The following is a 20,460-nucleotide window of genomic DNA, read 5'->3' as shown; positions in this document are numbered from 1 at the left end:
CAATTTTACAATTTTATTGGTTTATTCATTTGTTTGCTTTTTTGTTGAAGATATGTGGGAAAGTTATAAAGTTCAAGTAAGAGTCAATGGGAATATTGGATGACGGCAATTCCTACGGTCAACAAATGGGACACGTACTGTAAAATATCGCGAAAGCAACATTGTTTACTCAAAAGTTAAATAATGTAAATGCAGAGATTACTGATAATTAGTTGCCCTTGCCTTGTTGCTTCTCCTTCAAAAGTATGAAAAATTTACTTTAGCTTCAATTTTTTTTTAATTTTTAAACAAAATTTATTATGTTTAAATGATGTATCAATACGTATGATTATTAATATTTAAGTAAACTAACATAATGTCTTTATTATACAATACTCATGTAAATTATCAAATCGTCAAATTTATATAATTTACATGTAGGGTATTAAAAATTATTAGATTTCATTTAAAAATGTTACATAATAAATCATAAAATTAAATACTTAAACTATTAAATGTAAAAACATATATTTATTGGAGCAAGTTGTTCATTTTATGTCATAAGGGTAAAAATATCAAATAAAACTTATGTCAAAACAACTTGAATAGTAAAAAAAATTGGTCAATGAAATCTAAGTAAGAAAAAAATTATAAGAAAAATTTAATTGATTAATTATAAAAATTTTAAAATTAATTTATATTTATTAAAAATAACATGAACTTATATATATTTTTTAGGAATAGAGTGGGTTTACACCAATAGTTGGTGGAAATATCTCAACCCATATATATTTTATATAATTAATTTGATTGGAGCAAGTTTATTGAAGTTGATGTGTACATCACAATCAAACATATACAGATTACCTTAAATTAAGTTAATTATATTATAACCTAAATTTTTATCTTCATTAATTTTGACGGAATATCTATTCTACCGCATTAATAAGTGGAATAGATATCCAAACCCAATTATGTAATTGAGTGGGGAAAAAAAAAATTCAAACTTTACACTGAAGGCACAGGGGTTGCCACCGTCACCAAATATTTGGACCATGATGAGTGGACAAAAGTTGAACCTAATTTTGTATTGTACCGTATAGACAAAGAAAAGTAAAGAATGTCCTGGTTACATGGATATGGAAAGATTTTCTTCATTTTGAACAGTATGAATTATGATATGATTAGGTGAAGTTTAGACTTTGAAGTCTTTGACTACCACTTGTACTCCATAACACATATCGGCACATTTCTTCTAATCTTTCTACTTCCGTAGAGACCAATGACCAACACACTGGAGAGCAGTCTCAGATCTGAGTTCCGTACTTCATAATGTGTTAGTTAGTTAACAAGACAACTGTCGAACTAGCATAAGTATCTGCTGCCGCCACGCCGAAGCTGAGTCTTTAGGCTGTCTTTGTGCTCATCTGCTACAAATCTCAATACCCATTAGCTTAAAGTTTGCATTTTTGACCTTTATTACTTGGATGCTAGCCATGGATCCTTACTTTTGGAGTTCATGTAGAAATGACAATGGTGTTGAGATTTTGACCGATGAGTTTGTCGTGAATAATGGCTTTCAAGGGAAATCAAGAAACGGGTCATCTTCGCATTCATCATTGGTTTTGGATAGTGAAAGGGGAGAGCTTGTGGAGGCTAATGTGAAACTGCAGAGGAAAGGGGTCTCAGAGGACAGAAGTGTTGCGGCTTTGAAGAATCATATTGAGGCTGAGAGGAACCGAAGAAAGAGGATTAATGGGCATCTTGATACTCTCAGGAGCTTAATACCCGGTGCTACGAAGGTAATGATGGTTGTTTGATTAGTTTCATACGAGTTTAAATTGGTCTGGTGATGTTAGTTTCTTGAAATTTTGGGATTAGGCTTTGTGATAATTGGTGTTTGGTGGTCTTTTAAAAGATTGGTGTGGTTGGTTTACTATTTTTGTGTTAATGAAGAAACATGGGTGATTGACTTGTGGTGGTATTCACTCCAGTTGCCATTTTTCGATGTTCTAGCATACAAGATCCTCTGTGATTATTTAGCTTGAGGTTAATAGAAATTGGCATGGGTTTCTCAGTTAGTTGCTGTAATTAGCTCTTTTTGAGAGTTCAAATAATTTGAGTGCTAAGAGTGGTACGATAAAAAGATCATGATCCATAACTGGACTTGTTTAAGTTGAAAGTGCTAGGTTGCAATATGCTCTCCGATTCACTATTTCTTAGTGTGGTGAGTGTTTGCCGTTGTGGATACTTACAAGCACGGTACTGGCATTATGCTGATGTTACCATATGTGTTGGACTTTGAATTTCTGGAGGCTGTAACTGAGATTGAGATTGAGTTGCATGTTATTGTCATTTAAGCCACTGGATATTGCAGATTTCCAACTATTTTATGTCGATAGATATTGGTCAGGTGAAATTGACTATTTGTACTCTCAGATGGACAAAGCAACATTGCTGACTGAAGTTATTAGTCAGTTAAAAGAGCTGGACAAGAATGCCACGGAAGCTACTGAAGGATTTCTCATACCAACAGACATTGATGAAGTAAAAGTTGAACAGCAGGAAGATGGATTGGATGGAGCTCCTTATTCAATTAAGGCATCCCTGTGTTGCAATTATAAACCAGGACTGCTGTCTGATTTAAGAAGAGTACTCGAAGCCCTCCATCTGTCAATCGTCAAGGCAGAGATTGCAACATTGGAAGGCAGGATGAAAAATATTTTTGTTATGGCCAGCTGTAAAGAACTGAACTTTGAAAATACAGAAGTATGCCAGTCTCTTGTGAGCTCTGTTCACCAGGCTATAAGGTCTGTCCTTGATAAATTTTCGGCTACAGAGGAGTTTCTTCTAGGAGCCAGACTTTCCAATAAGAGACGACGGGTTTCTTTGTTTGATTCATCCTTGTCATCTTCATCAGATTATCTCTGGTGAGCATATGATTTCTTGCTGGATGTATATATTTTATTGTCCACAAGCAATCGGGAGACGGTGGTGGTACAGTGACTGATTGCATGTATTTCTGTTGCTGTATAAACTCCAGGGATTACGTGCACAATTATCTTGTGCCTACATCATAGATTTCTGAATATGATGTATTTCGAAATATGAATCAACAGACATTATACCAAGTAAAGCTTTCTCATTGATATAACTTGTATCAGATGTGTATCTCACTGATTGCCTGGCAGACTGGTTGATATCCAGTAAAAGACTCTTCAGTCTTTTGTTGCTCAGGATAAATTATGTAGATTTTGAAATAGAATGCTCCTTAAGGGCATTCTCTTTTTTGTGAAGCATGTCAACTTCAATGCCAATTGATTGCTCAGGAAGCAAATTATTTTGATTTTATATCATGAGGCTACTTTTGAGATAGAAATTTCTTGACAATTCTGCTTTTATTTATGTTGCTCTGGAATAACAAATGCATGTTTACAGAGTTGCAGTTGCGCGAATTGATCTCAAAAGGGTTCAGCAATGACAGAAAAGAGGATGAGATACAAACCGACCTGTTTCCAAATCACCACTTTTGAGTTGGATAGCTGAAATCGTTCTAGCATTGGGTTCTGTAAGATCTGTAGCACAAAATTAATAAGCAAAGAAATCTATACCCAAAAACGAAAGCCAACATTACACCTACGTTACTCCATTTTTGTGAGTCTTTTAGACCTTGTGCTGCCAGAAAGCCATCACCATACAGAAAACAGGTTCCTTCCAGAGCCTGCAGACATCTCTGCTTTCCCTTCTCTCCTCCATATTCATTTATCATAAAACACTCAAATGGGTATTTAAACAAACTCAAATAATGCATGAAAATCCAGTACTTAGGTATGTTATCCTTAGATATAAAATACCCAGAAAAGAGGAAGTACGACCCCATAATCCCAGCAATTAGACAGTTCCCCATTATGAAATTTGGAACGAGGGCACTGAAACATGCAACAAATGAATTTGACGTCAAAACTACTAGCCATACGACAAATGAAAAGTAGAGAAAGCCATCCATTTCCCTCCTCAGTCCAGTTAGCCAGTAGACAGGAATGGTGTAAAGTAGAGCGACGATCAACAGGAAAGGTAGGAACACTAGAGTATTTGATATGACATAAGAAGAAATTCTATAAGCTCCTCTTGAGGTTTCTCTCATCAGGATTTTCCTCTCCTCCAAGTAAATTGGTAGTCCTTCTGTTGTGGATGACAGCAAGAAGGTGAGGCTGAAAGCGAAAAATCCTATTTGAGTTTGCAGCTTCATTCTCCTAGGATCATTATACGCATTCATGAATATAGTTCCTAGCACAATACCAGCTACTACTGATTGTAATATTCTCGCAGCAAAGAGCTGTTTTGTTCTTCGAATATTGCTGGAGAATCTCTGAACCAGTATTATAACCTCCTTGAATGGAGGATTAGAGCAATATGTTTTAGTTTCTTCACCATTAACTAGGCGAAGATTTTTTCTGCCATGCTCATTATCCTGCGCGCTGTCTCTATCTTCGATTTCACTTTCTTCAGAATCTATGACCATTGCTACTGTCATTTCAATGGCAAACTCAAGCACATTAACTTGCCGGGGAATGGAATGACCTGCAATTCTAAGCCGATGCTCAAGGAGATCCAGGGATCCATGGTGAACGACTGTTCCCTTTGATAGTAATAGAATTTGATCAAAAAGCTCAAGGATCCGAAAACCTGGTTGGTGGATGGTCAACACAATTGTCTTACCTTGCTTCACAGCCATGTATTTCAGCAAGGAAACTACATTTAGGGCTGATGCTGAATCCAATCCAGAGGTTGGTTCATCAATCAGAAGAACAGCAGGGTCATGAACAAGATCAACTCCAATTGAAACTCTACGCTTCTCTCCACCCGAAATGCCACGACTTGACTCGCCACCAATTCGCACATTGGCAACATGCTCCAGTCCAAGCTCCTTCAGCAGTTCACTAACCCTAGCTTTAGCCCTGTTGAGTCCAACATGCAACCTGAGTCTAGCACTGTACATGAGCGTTTCTTTGACAGTCAGCAGTGGAAACAGCACTTCGTCTTGTGTGACATAACCTGATATTCTTCGAAATTGTGTAATATTCATTGGTTGCTCATTAACAAGAACAGAACCAGAGACTCTTCTCAGGGGGATCATTCCAGCAAGTATGTCCAACAATGTGGTCTTTCCTGCCCCACTAGGACCAACAATAGCCATAATCTCCCCTGGTCTAGCTTCACAATTGACATTTTTCAGTATGCATGCAGCAGGAGGCTTCTCCTTCCAGCTGCAAAACCAATTGAATTCATCAACCCCCCTAAAAGACCTGTAAGTAAGTTTCTTGGTCCTTATTCTATATTGGTTTTTGCGGTCAGTAGAATGTGGTGCTTTTATTGGTAACTGATCCATGAAAGAGACAGACAAAAAATAGAGAAGGCTTATGAAAAACGTAGGGAATGGAACGAAGTAGAAATGGGAAGATGAGCTAACACACACCAAACTATCTCTTTGCACTACACGCTAACTAGCCGCAGAGGCACATATTATTCGTTTCATTGCATGCATGAGTGATTTATTAACCTTCCTTATATTATGCTTTTATATTCAACTTTTGATAGCCAAATGGGACAACCCATAAGGCCGGTTGGCGCAATATAATTGACAGTTTCAAATGAGTTATGCAATAACAAAATGCTGATAAAGTATAAGTTGACTGAGTGTGCTTGGTGCTTGTTTCATCACTCCCATGTGAGCAGTAAATTTTGCTGTTACAATCTTTCTGAACGGCCGTTTAATGCCCTTTTGGTAACACCAAGACATGGGGATAAGGTTGGGGCATTGCTAGTGGCCGTTCTACTTTCACTTCATACATATAAATATATATTTTTTCAGTCCTTATATTAATATAATTTACTTCTCACAAAGAAAAAATGATAATTTTTTGATTGCATATTCAACAGGCTTGGCATAAATTTCTGTTATGGTTGTCAGTTTGGCTAAGTCAATGTTAAAAAACTATTCTGACACTAAATAGACTCAACATATGCTGAGCATGGGAAGGGGGGCTGATGTTGTCAAATTGATTATGAAAACAACTGGACAGGGTAATAAAATAAGTAGTCCCATTATTTCTTTTGAGTTTGCCTGGTTGACCTTCATATTAAAACTTAATTCAGCCTTGTAAGTTGCATTTGCAGTCGCAAATTGCAAGTCTAGAGCGGCTTGCTATGATCACCTTAAACGATAATTGTGTGCTTTGAAATTTGCATCTTGCAGCAGCGTGCGATCATTTTTAGTTAATTACTTCAAGCTTTTCTTTCTCGCGACTGCAAATATCATCTTCCAATAAAATATCAAAATGTTTAATTTCTAGAGAGCTTTCGTATTGACTTGATTATTGTAAGGTTTAGATCTATATTTTTATGTAAAATTTTAGTCCACTAAACACATTTTTTAGATTTTGGTCTTACCTGTTCTATTATTTTAAACTAAGATTTTCCACAATCCAGCTATAAGAATTTAAAAAAAAATGCATGCATGCATCCATAAATTCAAATCAATCTCAAAACAAGTTGTTTACGGTGCAAATCATATAATTTAATTTCCAATTTGCCTGCTGAATGCATATGATATTATTAATTTCAACATTGGCTTCTGCAAGATCTGTACCACAGAATGAAAAAGCAAAGAAATCTATAGCCAATAACGAAACCCAACATTAAACTTAGATTACTCCATTTCTGTGAATCTTTAAGACCTTGCTGCTTCATGAAGCCATCAGCACATTGATAAAAAAACTCCCTCAATGGCTTTGAGACATTTCCTTTTGCTCTTTTCTCCTCCATATTCATTTATAATGAAACACTCAAATGGGTACTTGAACAAACTCAAATAATGCATGAAAATCCAGTACTTAAAGTATGTCATCTTTCTTAATAAAATACCCAGAAAAGAGGAAAAAATATCCCATTAACCCAGAGATGAGAGAATTCTCCGTTATGAAATTTGGCAAAAATGCACCAAAACATGCAACAAAAGAATTTGACATCAAATCACCAACCACGCCCCAAGTGAAAAATAGAAAAATTCACCCATGTCCTTCCTCAAACCTACTAATCAGTACACTAGAGCGGCAAATACTAGAGCCACAATTAGGAAGAGAGGAAGGGAAACAAGAATATTTGATATGAGATGAGATGAGATGAAATTCTGAAAGCTGCTTTTGTGGCTTCTCTCATTAAAATTTTCCTTTCCTGCAAGAAAAATGGTAGGCCTTCTGCTGTAGATGATAACAAGAAGGCAAGGCTAGCTGCAAAAAAAAATCCCATTTGGGAATGTAGCTTAAATTTACTAGGATAATTGCTTGAATTCGTAAACAAAGTCGGCTAGTGCGGATAGGAATATCCTTGCAGCAAAGAGCTGTTTTGTTCTGAGAATATTTTTTGAAAATCTTTGGATTAGTATTATAACCTCCATTATTGGAGCAGTGCAATAACTTGTTTCAGGATTCGCTCTCGCATTAGTGATCTCTTCTTCCATGACACTTTGTGTTTCGCTTTCTTTAGCATCTGTGACAAGGGCTTGTGCCACTTCAATGGCAAACTCCATCACATTGACATGCTGAGAAATCACTTGACCGGCAAATCTTAGGCGGTGCTCAAGAAGATTCAGAGATCCACGATGAAGAACAGTTCCCTTTAATAGCAATAAAGTTTGACCAAAAAGTTCAAGAATTTGATGACCTGCTTGATGAATAGTTAACACAATTGTCTTACCTTGGCTGACAGCCACTGATTTCAGTAACAAAACTACATTCAAAGCTGATGCCGAGTCCAATCCTGATGTTGGTTCATCAACCAGGAGCACAGAAGGGTCGTGAATTAAATCAACCCCAATTGAAAAACTCTACTCTTCTCCCCACCTCATATGCCACGGCTTGAATCTCCTCCAATTCTGGAATTGGCAACATAGTCCAATTCAAGCTCATGCATTAGCTCTATGACTCTTGCTTTAGCCATGTTGAATCCACCATGCAACCTGAGACGAGCACTGTACATGAGAGTTTCTTCGACGGTGAGAAGTGGGAGTAGAACTTCATTATCTTGAGATACATAGCCTGATAGCCTCCGAAATTGTTGGGCATTTACTGGTCGTTCGTTTGCAAGAACAGAGCCAGAGACTCTGTTCTGAGGGATCATTCAAGCGAGTATTTCCAACAATGTGGTCTTGCCTGCGCCACTTGGACCAGCAATTGCCATGATCTCTCCTGATCTGGCTTCGCAATTCACATCTATCAAAATTTATCGATTAGCTTCAGGTCCCTTGTTCCAGCAAAAGCAATTGAATTCATCAACTTGGCCGGATAGTTTTTAAGATAGTTTCTTGGTTCTAATTCTATATTGGTCTCCCATTGAGAGATACAGAAATTAAAGGTAAGTAGTGTGAGTTAGCTAATGCCACAAATCTTTATATCAAATGCTGGTTAGTTTTAATAGTAATCGATTCATCAACCTCAATTTCTTGATGTACAGGGAAAGTCCTGGCAGTTTATATCATTTTTGGGTTTTGTTAAACAAACATGACTCTGATAGAACTTATCGGGGGGGGGGGGGGGGGGGGGGGGGGGGAGGAATTAAAAAAAAAAACATATTACCGATAGAAGGTTGAGAGCTTAAAAAGGTTAGAAATCTATTTCAATGTGACCACGCATATGATATTGCATTTATAATGTTAATTTTTTTTTTTATCAATTTAACAGCAGCAATTAATTTTTTCCAATGCGTCCTAAAAGACAACCGTACTGCAGATGTTAATTTTAAGTGTTAACAAACAAACCGTGTATTAATTAAATTATTAACCTTGGTAAAAATTTGCATGCACAGGCTCTAGAACTAATAAGCACTGACAGAGAGATTTTGTGCTATCCAACACTTTGCCTTCAAAGAGAAATTACCTAACTCTCTTTCTTTAATACAATGGGTTTTAGTAAAAAAGTTAGAAATGGTACTTTTCAAGCATTAATGAGGAGGAGACATCTAGTCATGGAAGAAATTACCTAATTTTCTTTCTCTATACAATGGCCGGTCGGTCATGGACCTAAACGGACTTAGCGGATGTATTTTGGAAACTTCTAGCTTATTTTGCGTTTACACTAAAAATTAAGGACTCCAGTGTATATTATCCTAAAATACAGCGACGTAAACAAAATCCTACTGTTCCACGTGTTTGAAAGCTATTGGCTGACATAAGATACGAAAATGACGTGGCAATATGTTCTGTTCTGTACTTCACAATCCCTGCCTGAACTCTAAAATTCTGTTGTTCGTGTCAGCTTGCATCTCTCCCTCACTTTCTCTAAACCATTGATTCAGTTTCTTCCTCTCGAGCTGCAATGGCGCTCTGTGCACCAACCCAGAAGCTGTCTCTTGCCTTCTACGCAGAAACAAGAAGTACAAGAACAAAACAGTCGACGACTGTACGGATGGCTGCGTCATCTGACGTGGCTACGTACGAGGAGGGACAGCTGGAACGACCCAAGTGGGCCGGAGAGACACCTCTGTCTCGTCTTGTCGGAGCTCTCATTTCCTTCAAGCCCATCTCCGCTGTCCTCAAGTTTGGTGCAAGACAAGTCCTCATCAGGTCTCCTCTTTTAACTATGAATCTATGATCGTATTTTATTTGTTTTTGTGTTTATTAACGTAATTATGCTTTCATTAGAACAAGAACCATTACTGGTAGTGTTAAGAGTGGCTTAGTTGCTCTGATTCTATTAATCTTGCTGTTGAATAATTATTAACATTAATGTTTAATCATAGGCAAAATGTTCTTTTGAAAGTAAATTTTGCTGCTCATGTTACGTACATATTAAACTAATCCAATGGTGTAAAACTTATGTTTATTCGTGTTATCTGATAGTCAATTACTATTGCGCATTAACTAAGCTGATCACATTCAATCTTAATGGGCAAAAGTGCTTGAATTTGAGAGTGAAAAGTGCATGCGGTTTTTCTAAAGGTAATAAGCTAATAATGTCTTGCGTGTGTGTGTGTGTGTGTTCTAAGCGTGATGAATTAAGGTTGAATAGTTTGGGTTTATTAAAGTGGAAGATGATTGACATTCATGATGTTGTGGAGCAGTACTGCTGAAAAGAATGACATTCCATGGCGGGCAATGACAAAGGAAATTCTGGAGTCGGATGTTTATAAGGAGATGGAGAGCATTCAAAACCGCTCCGTTGTTTACCCAGACTGTAATTCTACTAATTTCTTTGTTTCTTATTTATCGGTTATCTCCTATATGCATGTTCTTCTATATTTGTTTAACAATTAAAAGAGTTAGGATAATAAAAATGGCATCATTCTCTCAACCAAGCCAGCTGATAGCAGTGTTTCAGAATCCTTTTAAGAAACTTTACATCAATGTCATTTGTTTCCTGATCTTCGCTAGAAAAATATGAATAAATAAATAAACTGACTAGATGTTTGGTTCCAGAGCTTACCATTTTTCTTTTCTACTAGTTAAGTATCTATATTGCTTCACATAAGACTAATACTGGTTTCCGTTTCTTGGATAATATTATGATACTGTGAGAGGGTATATTTGTCGTCTTCTCAGATACTTTGGCAATGTGATAGGACATTCTAATGATTAATTGCAGCTTGAAATGGAATGCATTGGCATACTTCAAGTATTCAGTTTTGTTGATAAGTAACACATATTGGGGTCTGTTGCTTTCGGAGCTATTTGAAAGATAAATGAACAACAAATTTGATTCTTTTTTATTGTGAGATATTCAGAAGCACTACTATTTTTCTTTTTTCCCTTTTTTATCTTTTGGTGTTTTAATTTTTGCTCAACTCACATCTTGTCATCTAAAACTTTGAATTGTGATCAAATAAAAATTAATAAGCAAGCTCATTTTTAACAGATTATCTTAATCCCTTTCATGCATATGATGATGGTAACCTTTCATGGCTGGTAAGTATTCTTTCTTCCCCTTAAACTTGAAGATATGTTTGTTCTTTTGTATTATTTTAGCCATGAAGGACACGAGCACACACATGCGTACAACCCTTTTTGTTGGTCATGCTCGAACCCCTGCCCATGTCATATGTGTTGTAACATCATTCATAACTCCATCATCTGCTCTCTTGAACCACCTTATGATAGGACTTAGAGCTAAATTAGCGCTGATTTTTATTGATTAAATCAAAAGAAAGAATAATCCCGACCTACAATTCGAGAGGTAGGTCAATCTCTCTCAAAACTCCTAATTACTCCCAACATTAGACAAAACTCAACATAAACCCTAAATAACTCCTTAATCTCTTATTTATTTTTGAACCTTAATTAATAAAATTACTAAATTGCCCCTGCCCCTAAAATTGCTAAACTATCCCTGCCCCTTTATATTTGCGCCTAACATAAGTTTTATTGGCCTAACATTACTCCCCTCCCAAAAAGACACCTTGTCCTCAAGGTGAAATCTAGGAAACTGCTGCCTCTTCTTCCTCGGCTTCTTCCCCACCTTCCTCCTCATCACACACATTCAGGACTGGTAGTGATTTATCCTTACATCGATGCCCCGGTGAAAATTTCTCATCGCATCGAAAACACAACCCCTTCGCCCTCTTATTCTGAATCTCTGTCTCCGTGAGGCATTTAAAATTCACCCCTGGTCGTGCCGCACTAACCCGATCCCTTTGGGAATCTCTCTGTACCCCCATCATTTGCATTTTCTGGCCTCTCGGTGGTGTGCTTTGCAACTCTCGCTGAAACCCTAAAGTCTAGGTTTTCTGTCCTACCAATGGTGTTCTGTTTCGGTATGAAAAACCAACTGAACTGCTCCTATTAACTCGTTCTACTGTGTTCTTATCCTCAATCATCTATGCCAACTCTATTGACTCCCCTCACTCTCTCAGCCTTAGCAAGCATAGCGAGGCTCGGATTTTTGGCTTCAGTCCCTTCATAAAATTCCCTTCCAATACCGGCTCTGGAATTCCCCAAAGACGCCCTAATAGCAACTCAAACTTCTCCCTATACTCCATAACCGTTCTCTCCTGGGTCAGAGCAAATAACTGTTCATGCAAATCTCCCTTTTGAGTGGCCCGAAACCTCTCCAACAGCCGATCCTTAAATTCACCCCACAACCTCAATGGTTGTCGTTGTTCTCGCCATTGAAAACACGCAAGGGCCTTTCCCTCCAAAGATAACGCCGCCGCCATTAGTTTTTCCCTTTCTAAGAGTCCATTGATGGCGAAATAGAGCTCTACCCTAAACACCCATCCATAGGCATCCTCACCTTTGAAAATAGACATTTTCAGTTTCCTTACCCTAGAATCTGTCCCATTTAATTATGCGCCATTAGAGGTCTCCAACCTCCCAAATCTACTCCAGTTTCCACCAATCTCGAAGACCCAGCCTGTCCAGACTTAAATCTGCCCTACTCGGGCCCAAATCCAGCTTGCCCAGGTCGTGCCTCATCCCCAAACGCCCCCGAGTCGCCCGGCCCGATCACCTCGATTCCTGCGCCGTCGCCCACCACGGGTTCTGTACCATGGGATCCTTCTCCTGCCACACCACCATGGCCTATTGATGCTGCTGGAGGTGGGTTGAGGTGGAGTTTCGTCAATTTCAGCAACATGGCTTCAAGGGATGAAAATTGTTGTTGAACAGTGTTGAATCGCTTATCAATGGTGGCCTTAAGCGATCTGACCTCTGCTTCCAATTTTTCTTCAAGTGCATCCACCTTCTTCGCCACCATTGTCCCAAGATTTTTGCTCTAATACCACTTTGATCGGACTTGGGGCTAATTTTATTGATTAAATCAAAAGAAAAAACAATCCTAACCTACAATTTGAAAGGTAGGTCAATCTCTTCCAAAACTCCTAATTACTCCTAACACTAGACAAAACTCAACATAAACTCTAAATGACTCCTTAATCTCTTATTTATATCTGAACCCTAGTTAATAAAATTACTAAACTACCTCTGCCCCTAAAATTACTAAACTGTCTCTGCCCCTTTATATTTGCGTCTAACATAAGTTTTATTGGCCTAACACCTTATTGAGTTTTTAAACTGACTTGTTGTGGTACTTATAAAGAAGCTTTTTCTATTTTTGCAATAATTCAGGTACATTTTAGGGTTTTTTGTGCAGAAGTGTAACTTACTAATTCTTGTAAATCTGTAATTGCTTAGATGACACTTTTGAATAAGGAAAATTACTCAAATCAACTTAAGTAATGCTTAATAGTTGGTTGAATACTATAATCGATTTTACTTTCGATTGCATGTCTAATGGCAGGCTGCAGCTGAAGCAGAAGCAGCAAACTTGTCAATGACAAGACGAGCAATGCCTTATGCTTCTTCAGTAGACAAAGCAAATGATGTTATGCGGGGAAATTGGCTTCAAGCAATTGAGAAACATCACCAACAATACGCTGGAGAGACTAGAGACATTTTGGATATTGGATGCTCTGTTGGTGTGAGCACAAAATGTCTTGCTGACAAATTCCCTTCCGCTAAAGTTACCGTGAGTTAGAAAATTTTATGATCCCACCAAAATTACATTTGGATATGGAGTGAAGTTTGTTTAGTGTTTGATTTGCAATATCTCACTTCTTGTTGTCCCAATGCAATTCTAGGGGTTGGATCTGTCGCCTTACTTTCTTGCTGTAGCTCAACTTAAAGAAAAGAAAGGAGGCCCAAGAAAGAATCCAATTAGTTGGGTGCATGCAATTGGAGAAGACTCAGGCTTACCTTCCAAGTCATTTGACGTTGTCTCTCTTAGCTATGTGGTATGTTTATTGTCCAACTCAGAACACTTGTCAGTGGAAAGATGCTTGTAGACCTCAGCTTGTGTATGTGAAATGAGAGGGAGAATTTTGGATGCATTGGACATTTGCAAAGCATCCCAATTTTGCTTCTTTCATGACGTCATGCCAATGAGTTCTAAAATTAGTGACTGCAGTCTGCAAATATTATTTTATTCAGAACCTTGATGATAACTCATTACAGTATTCTACTAGATTTCTCTTTCCCGTCTTCATCAAGGATCCTTCCACCAGAACTCTGATAGCTTGTTGCTTTCTAAGATTTATAGGGAATTTTGAAAATCACTTAGAAGGATAGAAGGATGCGGTCTTGGCATTTTATGTTAATCCTAAAGTCCTGTGACTCACAGGACTCTGTTAAAGCTTGCACTATGAGGATTTACCACCTGACTCTAATTTTAAGTGCATGCCGAGTTCAGCAGATGAAAATGCAGATCATTTGGCTTGAACTCTTCCAAGTTTGTAACTTTGAATTCTCATAATGTGTACTATCTTTATTGTTTCTCTAGCTTCTTATATGCTCTGTTATTCTGCTTCCCAATAAAACTTCTCAGTCTTTTCTTTCTACTTGCCCTCAACAAGAGTTATGTCCTATGAAGTATTTGACTCCTTAAGTGCTTACAGCTCCATGAATGTCCTGAAAGAACAATAATTGCCTTATTGAAGGAAGCATTTCGCCTGCTTCGACCTGGAGGCACAATTGCTTTGAATGATATCGCGGTAAATTATTAGGACCCTTTTTTTCTTCTTAATATGGTACCATCCATGTTTTACTTACTGCAGCGGCTAAAACTAATGTTATTCTTGTTCTCTTTCTCAGCCAAAGTCGAAGATCCTTCAGGTATATACTGTGCTTCTGGTATTCAGCTGTTGATCTGTCTTCCTTATCATGACTTTTTTCCCCGAAGACCTTTATCTAGTTTTATTTGTATTTGATCTTTCTGCAGGAATTGTCTCCAGTGCTGTTTACACTGATGAAGAGTACCGAACCATTTCTAGATGAATATTGCCTTACTGATCTTGAAGGAAGAACGAGAGAAGCTGGCTTTGTGAATGTAACATCAGTCCTCACAGACCCAAGACACAGGACAGTCACTGGAACCGTGCCTCATTAACATCAAACTGAATAATCACATGTAAAATTAAATTAAATTTCTACTTCGCTTCACTTCACTTTCTCATTGTCTCTTGATTAAGAGTGAGTATCTGTCCCCCTTTTTATTAAAAATTCAATTTTATAGAAAAAAAAAAAAAAAAACATCGTTTGGTGGTTGGGTTGGTTAAGGAATCGCTCGTTTAGTAGTGACAGTGTAACACGTGTCTCTTCCTTAAGAATCAAGCAACAGCCCGCTGGTAACTCTACTGCGCCATCAAAGCCGTTCATCTCATTGACTAAAAAATGATCTCAGGCAATCATAGCCGTCGCAATCAATCTCTTACAAACCAATCCAACGGCGACAAGACCACTTTCAGTAAACGTCGCGAAATTTTGGTCTTCGAGCGAGAAACTGAGGAGGGACATTCCAATTGTATTCCAATCTCACACCCACCTCTTCTCTTAATAGACCATTGTAATTATACTAAATTACCGTCATGTCCTTACCCGACTGAACTGAAAAGTGAAAACTGAAATCCTCTTAATCTGTCTAAAAATTGGAAAAAAAAAAGTGTATAGATTTTCTCTCTTTAGATCATGATGGCGAAGGAAGAAGAGAAGAAAGTAAGAGAAATAGAGGATCAAAACGACGTCGAGAGCGAGAACGAAGAAACTGAAGCTATAGAGTTTGTTCTCTTTCAAGTCTCGGAATGTTACGTTTATTTGGTAAGTCTTCTCTTTAATTATTTGTGTCCATGCATCAAATTCTGTTGAAGATTTTGATTTTAAATATTAATTCTCCTTCGAGTTGGATTTGAGATCTCTGATCTAAGTTCAAATTTCTGTATGCATGTATTAAAATACTTTTATTTTCTAAAATATATTCTTATCGCTGTGGTGTATATTGTGCCTTTTTGGAGGAATTATTGAGGATGAAGTGTTATATTGTTTTAAAAAGTTCAGTAAATGTGAAGGCATTGTAGTAACGCTGAGTAGCTGATGCTAAAACTTAATGAAAGAGTTCAGAAGTTCAGTACTGACTTTGAGAATCGGTTTTAATTGTCGGAAAGATCAATTTCCATGCAGAAGCTTTTTTTTTTTTTTAATTTTAATGCTTCTTAACTGTCTTTGTAATATTGTTTATGAATTGCTGAATTCAATATTTTGAGATGTGGTTTTTCCTAATTTTGCTTGTTATTTCTGCAGATACCCCCGAGGAAAAGTGCAGCTTCATACAGGTTGTCACTGAACTTGAGTAATTATCTCAATTGTTTGTTAATATGATTTTTGATTTAATGTTGAATTCTGTAATTACTTAAGCTATTTCTGCTGCTGATTGAGTCCATCCACTTGTCTATGCAAAATATCTTTTGATGTAACTTTATACAAATAGATAAACAATATAGAGGATTCTGGGGCCTCGGCACAGGCTTGTTTAGTTGAAGATAAATGTGAAAGTAGTTCATTCGACAAGGTTATGAGGTGGGCAAAGTCACTTTAATTTTTTGGTATTTCGTGAAAGTTCTTGTATAACTGATGAAGAACATTTCTGGAAAATGGTTAGGCATCTGTCTAGTAGGTTCCTAATGAGAATTGCTGTTAAAAAGTTGCTGATAAAGCAGGAGCTATGTCTTCAATCCCATTGCCCCATTCAATATTCTTTTGATATTTGTTTCTACTGGCTTGGAAACAGTGATTGGTCTGGCAGGATGATAAATATTGTTTCATAATTTCTGGGTTTAGCATTTGAAACTGTTCATCAAACTCACATCATGCTAGGAGTTGAAATGAGATGAATAAGCAATTCGAAAGTGACAGTTCCCCACTAGAAAATTTGTTACAGGTAGATATCAATGATTAACGTGGTTTCAATTAGTGGTCACATAGTTGATAACACCGACACCCTTGCCTGCATTCTCCATCGGATGCTTTACCGGAATTTTAGCAAGACAGGTTAGAACAATGGAATATCTTTCTGTAAATGATTCATAATTCTTGAATTTGGAAAATAGGTTTATCTTTCTTTTATTCTAAGTTTCCTGTTATTTTATTTGTAATTAGTACTAAATGATGAATGCCGACCTACTAGAGTTGGCATTTTTTGAAAGAAACATTACAATAAAATAAACATGAAACAATGCATATTTTATGACTAAGACTGAGATTGATTGTCACAAAGCAAGAAACTTAACAAGTACCTTTTGGAAGCCAACATGTCAACATATCAAAAATAGATACTTTTCCAGTATTAGCCTTTTGCAGAATTTTGTGTGCCATAGTTCTTGATATAATCAGATCCATTCACAATCTTATTGCTGTAACCTTATATTCTGGGAATTGAAGATGGATATTTATTATTGAAGTTCATTGTAGGGCTGATGAATGGAATGTTAACAAATGGGCATGGGAGGGAATGCTAAAAGTTGTCAGCAAGGGAGAAGAGTGCATTATCAAACTTGAAGATAAGTCCACAGGTAAGCTTGATTTTGTGTTGTCTTAACTCAAGTATATGCAAAACCTTTTTACTACCCTATAATATGTTTCTGCAATAATTTTTATATAGGTGAGTTATATGCTCGGGCATTTTTGAGAAAGGGTGAACTGCATCCAGTGGAACCTGTGATTGATAGCAGCAGGTTTAGAACATTTCAAACTGAAATTTTGGCTTATATTCATTTGATTATTTGTATTAAAAATCATACCATAATGCGTACAAGCAACTTGGGAGTAATCTTGATCTAACCATGTTCTGCTTAAGACTGTTACTTAGCTTCTATTATTACCATATACTATCCTCTAATCCAGCAAGTATCTGAATGGAAAACCTTCTGCAGGTACTTTGTTCTTCGGATAGAGGAAAACATAGGTCAGTAACTGTTCCTTCTTTTAGATTTCTTTTATCACATTTTAATTTTCATTTCTATTTAACAATTATACCATTATCAACTAAATGATAGTCTGGTTTCCAAAAAAAAATGAATGATGTTTTAGTTGGATTTCCCCTATCTCTTGCCGATTATTTAGTTAGATTCTCCCTACCTATTCCCTCTAGCTTTCCTCCTCTTATTTTTCTTGAAGTGTTCCTCTATGTAATATTAAATCATGATTTGCGGTCCATTTATTGCAATTTCAAAATATTTTCCCCTTTTTATGATAACAGGTACCCATTCCATATTCTTCTTCTTCTTTTCTTTTTTCTTTTTTCTTTTTTCTTTTTTCTTTTTTTTCTCCCTGGGGTCCAGGGAACCCTAATATTTAGTTTGCATCTTTAATGTTAGCCTCTCTTGATGTACTATTTAACATTTTGGATGTTGCATAGGTGGTCGCCTTAGGCATGCTTTCATTGGCATCGGATTCCGGGAAAGGACAGAAGCTTATGATTTCCAAGCAGCCCTTCATGATCACATGAAGTAACATCCCATCTATCTATGTGCATTTTTTTTTTTTAGTCTTTTGTCAGTTTTTTTAGCTGCAAGTTTTAGGTAGTTTATGCAGCTAATTTTAGTGACAATAACTCCAATGCACTTTATAAAATTGTTCTGAAGATATTTGGACAAAAAGAAAACTGCAGAAGAGATGGAACAGCAATTCCAGAGCACATCAGCTGTTGATTACAGTTTAAAAGAGGGGGAGACCCTTCACCTCCATCTAAAGAACGTAAGCTAATTCATATCTCCATGTCAAGGATGTCAAATAGCTCAGGCTATATATTTTAGTCTCTCATGGAATGTTTCTCCTATTGGTGTCATCAGAAAAGCAGTGGCCGAGTGAAATCCAAGTTTTTTGAGCAGGGTCTGAATGATCTCTCATTGGACGACAAGGGTAACCGTAAAGAACCCGTGATTTGTCTCAAACCACTGCCACCTCCCCCAGCACCTCTTTCACCTGCTACAGCTGCTCGGATGTCTCCCTCAAACTCACCACAAAAATTCAGTCTTGAAGGAAGTTCTAAGGATGCGTCTCCAGACTCAACCAAAGAAGACTCAAAAGAACAACATTCCCCCGAAAGCCCAAATACTGAGGATATACCAGATGATGATTTTGGGGATTTTCAAGCTGCAGGATGAAATGTTCTATGAGATTGACAGATCATACTGGAATAGTGGGGAGTCTCTTGTTTTATGATTGGCACAGCTAAAAGTATTTCTGTGATGTGGTAAATATTTGGTAAATACTACATAACCAAGTTACCTTGTTGTTGTTTTATTTTTATTTTTTTTCAACATGTGAAATTTTTTGAACACCAGTCTTGTTGATTCTGGACTATCTGTAATTAGTCTTTGTGGATAATAGTTTATCAGAATTTTCTGAGAATGTTACCTTGTTACGTTTGTTCTTTATTCCTCTTGCCCACGGAAATATGGAATGATTGCAGCTTTTACTGTTTTTTTCTTAAAAAGGACTCATGACTCATATGCCTGCCCTTGAAGTCTGGGGTGAGCTCGAACCTTGAGGTAGCTCTTAGCTTCAAATACTTTTTGCAAAGCCATGTTAATTGTTACATCTTTTTGGCCTTGTAATAGAATAAATTCTTAAGGGAGTACCTAAGTTACAATCAATGTATCTTACGTTTTTTGTCTTTTTCTTTTTCTGGTTAATTTTTCTTGGGTCCTTCTATTTTTTTTAATTATAGATGTATTTGTCTTCTTTCATCCCTTCTGCATCTATTTCTTATTTTCTCTAAGTTTTTGATTACCTCTTTAAATAACATTAAATGGTTATCAAATTCATATAAATCTATAATTTCAGAATAAATTTCTGATCCTAAATTTATTATTCCTATTCTTTCTTGTTCTAGTAAATCTATTTTCTGAGTTATTAAAGTTATATATGTATTTAATGTATTTTCCCATCCTAAAATCATATGATCTATACTATCTGCTAATTCATGTATTATATTGAATGCATGTTGATTATGATTCATAATGTTTCTTTTTTATACCAGTATACTAGAAATTTTATAAATTCATCTATAAATTTCATTTTCTTTTCTATTAATATCTCTCCTCCTGTTGTGTCTATATGTCTTTCTCTAAGTTCTTCTGTTAGTTCAAGTTCTATATTTCTAATATTATTTTTATCAGTTTTTAAAGCCATAATGAGATTTTTTATTTCTTCTTTATTATATACCTTTAAAGTGTATAAGCTATTAACTATTGTTTGTATCGGGTCCATTAATAAATTATTATCAAGTTTTTAATTTGTGAGAATTATATTTCAGAACTTGGCTCTGATACCATTTGTTTCGGGAGAAACTAAAATTTAAACTGAATAATAAAATTTAAACTGAATAATAAATTGAATAGACTGAAAAAATGATAAAAAATTAAACTACTAGAAATAGATCAAAAAGGTATTTATTTTGATGTAAAGGTATTTATTTTTCATTTGTATGCTAGTTTATAGCACATATCTATCATATCCTGTATTATTATTATTTCTTAAAAATATAGCTATAACTTGTTCTCCATCAATTGTTCTAGGAAATGTATTAGGAAGAATGGGAACATATAAGTCGTAATAGCTACTATTAGTTTCCAAAATATATGTAGGATTTAAAGTTTGATTAT

At 36.4% G+C, this 20,460-nt stretch overlaps 3 protein-coding genes and 1 pseudogene across 4 annotated transcripts; 2 read left to right on the top strand and 2 right to left on the bottom strand.

Moving 5' to 3' along the window:
* Nucleotides 1–1,178: 1,178 nt before the first annotated feature.
* On the top strand, nucleotides 1,179–3,488 carry LOC18051989 (transcription factor bHLH30). 2 transcript variants are annotated; one of them, XM_024191664.1, is made up of 3 exons: nucleotides 1,179–1,781; nucleotides 2,419–2,909; nucleotides 3,418–3,488. In XM_024191664.1, coding segments are annotated over exons 1-3 (807 nt in total). In that variant the 5' UTR covers nucleotides 1,179–1,466; the 3' UTR covers nucleotides 3,419–3,488. The 2 variants fall into 2 exon arrangements, with proteins under 2 accessions (XP_024047432.1, XP_024047431.1); XM_024191663.1 differs by lacking the exon at nucleotides 3,418–3,488 and adding an exon at nucleotides 3,023–3,296.
* A 2-nt stretch (nucleotides 3,489–3,490) lies between these two features.
* Nucleotides 3,491–5,510, bottom strand: LOC18051988 (ABC transporter G family member 10). Its single transcript, XM_024191662.1, has one exon. The coding sequence runs from the start codon at nucleotides 5,366–5,368 to the stop codon at nucleotides 3,533–3,535; it is 1,836 nt and encodes a 611-aa protein (XP_024047430.1). The 5' UTR covers nucleotides 5,369–5,510; the 3' UTR covers nucleotides 3,491–3,532.
* A 1,072-nt stretch (nucleotides 5,511–6,582) lies between these two features.
* Nucleotides 6,583–8,259, bottom strand: LOC18051987 (annotated as a pseudogene).
* A 1,008-nt stretch (nucleotides 8,260–9,267) lies between these two features.
* On the top strand, nucleotides 9,268–19,280 carry LOC18051985. Its single transcript, XM_006446704.2, has 15 exons — nucleotides 9,268–9,598; nucleotides 10,096–10,208; nucleotides 10,887–10,936; nucleotides 13,266–13,493; nucleotides 13,606–13,758; nucleotides 14,419–14,514; nucleotides 14,615–14,646; nucleotides 15,520–15,616; nucleotides 16,097–16,128; nucleotides 17,264–17,364; nucleotides 17,454–17,526; nucleotides 17,725–17,756; nucleotides 18,210–18,300; nucleotides 18,436–18,547; nucleotides 18,643–19,280. The coding sequence occupies exons 1-15, from the start codon at nucleotides 9,351–9,353 to the stop codon at nucleotides 18,955–18,957; spliced, it is 1,773 nt and encodes a 590-aa protein (XP_006446767.2). The 5' UTR covers nucleotides 9,268–9,350; the 3' UTR covers nucleotides 18,958–19,280.
* The last annotated feature ends 1,180 nt before the right edge of the window (nucleotides 19,281–20,460 follow it).

The sequence above is a fragment of the Citrus clementina genome, unplaced genomic scaffold (genome assembly GCF_000493195.1).
Source record: "Citrus clementina cultivar Clemenules unplaced genomic scaffold, Citrus_clementina_v1.0 scaffold_2, whole genome shotgun sequence".
NCBI lineage: Eukaryota > Viridiplantae > Streptophyta > Magnoliopsida > Sapindales > Rutaceae > Citrus > Citrus x clementina.
Note: the sequence above shows the minus strand (reverse complement) of the source record. Positions and strands in the feature narration are given on the sequence as shown.